At 38.1% G+C, this 2729-nt stretch overlaps 1 protein-coding gene across 1 annotated transcript in view; it reads right to left on the bottom strand.

The window, feature by feature from the left end:
- Positions 1 to 2729, bottom strand: part of LOC128248676 (cholinesterase 2-like) — a 56605-nt gene that overhangs the window by 31967 nt on the left and 21909 nt on the right. The window contains exon 3 of the mRNA XM_052970330.1: positions 488 to 672. Within this exon, the coding sequence (XP_052826290.1) occupies positions 488 to 672 (185 nt within the window). The remainder of the gene's footprint in view (positions 1 to 487; positions 673 to 2729) is intronic.

Genomic DNA, 2729 nt, shown 5'->3' with positions numbered 1-2729 from the left:
ATATATATATATATATGTATGTATGTATGTATGTATGTAGGCATGTATGGGTGGATGGATGAATATCTACATATGTATGTGTGTGTGTGTATACAACAAGCTAAAATGCTAGTTTAAAATCTTAAGTGATCAACGTAGTAGTTGTACTGACAAGTAATATTCGTAGTCATTTTAAAATGACTGTCCGTTCGACCGGACTCTCCTGCGATTTTTTTAACCCCAAGAGAACATCTTCTCTAGCTGGTTAATGTTGAACAGCTGCATCCGATAAATTGCGAGCAGCAGAGCGAACCCCTACCACCTTCTAGAGACAGGACCAACAGACGAGTTCTGGTTTCGAGCTATTTCTACCACTCGATCGAACGGATAGCCATTTTGAAGTGGCTACGAACATTACTTATAGATAGATGCATGTATGTGTATAGGCCCGCGGATATATGGTAACGGTCAACAGATAAACTTATTGAAGGAAACATAGGAAAGTTACCTGGACAAGGACGTTCTTTTAACTGAGGGAAAAGATCTGACCAAAAGCTGCATACATTGTACATAGACGTCTCCTTGTTCTCCATCTTTGATTTCTTGTCAATTAAAAAGTATTTCTGGTTTTGGGGTGTGAACTTTGACCATGGTTCATTGGAGCAACCTGAACAATCTCCATTATTAGGATTACTAAAGAAAAGAAAAAGTTATTATTTTAGGCAATGAATGGAAATGTGTTATTAGAATAGAATGTCAGACAGGTTATCGAGCATTAAGGCTTTAAGGGCCTTTATATTCTGAGTTGAAAATATTGTCGTGGTTAACTGTTCCTGTCGTTCTTTCTTTAATGGCAACATAAAGTATCATTTGAAGGGAAGGATTTTATAGTTCTCGATCTCAGTGCTGCTTACACTTCTACAGGTTTTTCTTGGGTAGCCGCATCACCGCTGGGGAAGTCGAGAAATCTGCTGTTCTGGGTGTGGTTGGGGGTGGGGATGTTGCTTTAGTTGATGCAGTATGTAATGTTATTCCTAGAAATCGTTAAAATTGTTAATCGAGGGAGAAAACACGTTTAACTTCACTGTCCCTCGTTCGTGTATCGTCCTCTATGTTTTGTATTCGGCCCTGGTGACCAATAAAGAAAGAATTATTATTATTATTGAGTGAGAGAGCAGTGCATGCCAGCAAAGTGACACTGGGGTAAAATATACGAAGCCCAATATACCCATCATGACTACCCGTCTGATAAGGGTACACCAGGCACATGCATCACAACCATATATGCGCGATAAGGTGATCTCATATCAAGATAAACAGCGCTTTACGTTCAACCTTTAGATCTGGTTTTTGCATCCACTTATGCACCCCTTACTTTACCTACACCACTATGCGTATTATTATTGCTAGTATCATTATTATTATTATTATTATTATTATTATTATTATTATTATTATTTTCTTTGCACAGCTACTAACGCTGGAAATATACTATGGTGACAGCTGTTCACTACTAGTGGGCTAAGGTAGCACCCCTTATTTTTCGAGCACCAACCGGAGTATTCGCGGTTCCAAGCAGTGCTGTTTTCTGCAAGTGCTCCACCCTTATTGCAGCCCTTATTTCTTCATGTACTTCTCAAAATTTTTACTCACTCTTTCCATGGCTCCAACAATTATTGGTACTACTACCACCTTTTTCAGCAACCACCCACTCTAGCCTGTTATATCTATCGACTTGTCTTTCTTCCTTATCGCATATCTTGTTGTCAGCTAGGTATGCTATATTTTGGATCCAGCATCGTTCGCTTTCTTTCTCAGTTAGCACTATGTCTGGTTTCCTATTCTCTATCTCATGGTCGCAATGAATCATAAAATCCCATAGAATCTTTGCATTACGCCTTCGGGTTTATGTTTGTACCACTTTTTTGCTCAGTCAAGTCCATACTTATTGCAAAGTGTCCAATGGACAATATTTGCTATATTGTCATGACGTCTCTTATATTCTTTCTGAGCTAGTAACGTACATTGACTGGTAATATACCATACGGCTTCACCATTTTGTCCACAATCTCAGCACTTATCACTTTCTGCTATGTTGTCTATTCTGTATTTGATGTAATTGGTTCATAATGCTTGCTCTTATCGTTTTTATATAAATATATATGTGTGTATGTGCGTGTGTATGTGTGCGTGTTTTATTTCTTTCAGTTATTAGACTGCAGCCATAGTGGTGAGCCTCTTTCAGAATTTTAGTCGAACGAATCTATGCCAGCAACTGTTTTCTCAAAGCTGGTATTTATTCTACCAGAACTTTTTGCCGGACCGCTAGCGTACGGTTAACTAAACATACCAATAGTGGTTGTCAAGCGGCAGTGTTGGACAAGACACACAAAAATTGACATACACATACATATGCACGGATAGATAGATAGATAGATAGGTAGATAGATAGATAGATAGATAGATAGGTTTCTTTATTAGCCACACAGGGCTCAACACAGAGGGGACAAAATACAAATGTAGAGTTTTTCTTTTCGAGGGGGCCGAAAACAAAGCAGAAAAAAAACAAAAGTGGGGACAATGATGAAAAAAAACATCGCAAAACGTTTGGGGTATTTACAAAAAAATACGAAATAATACAAAAAATTCCCAATAAATGGGGAGGTTATCCGTGGAAAGAAAAACCTACGAAAAGACCACGGTAACCTCGGTCTTTAGCGTCACAGTTTGTTAAATAAAATTTCTTTTAT

The sequence above is a fragment of the Octopus bimaculoides genome, chromosome 9 (genome assembly GCF_001194135.2).
Source record: "Octopus bimaculoides isolate UCB-OBI-ISO-001 chromosome 9, ASM119413v2, whole genome shotgun sequence".
Classification (NCBI taxonomy): Eukaryota; Metazoa; Mollusca; class Cephalopoda; order Octopoda; family Octopodidae; genus Octopus; species Octopus bimaculoides.
The sequence above is the reverse complement of the archived record's forward strand: the minus strand, read 5'-3'. Positions and strand labels throughout refer to the sequence as shown.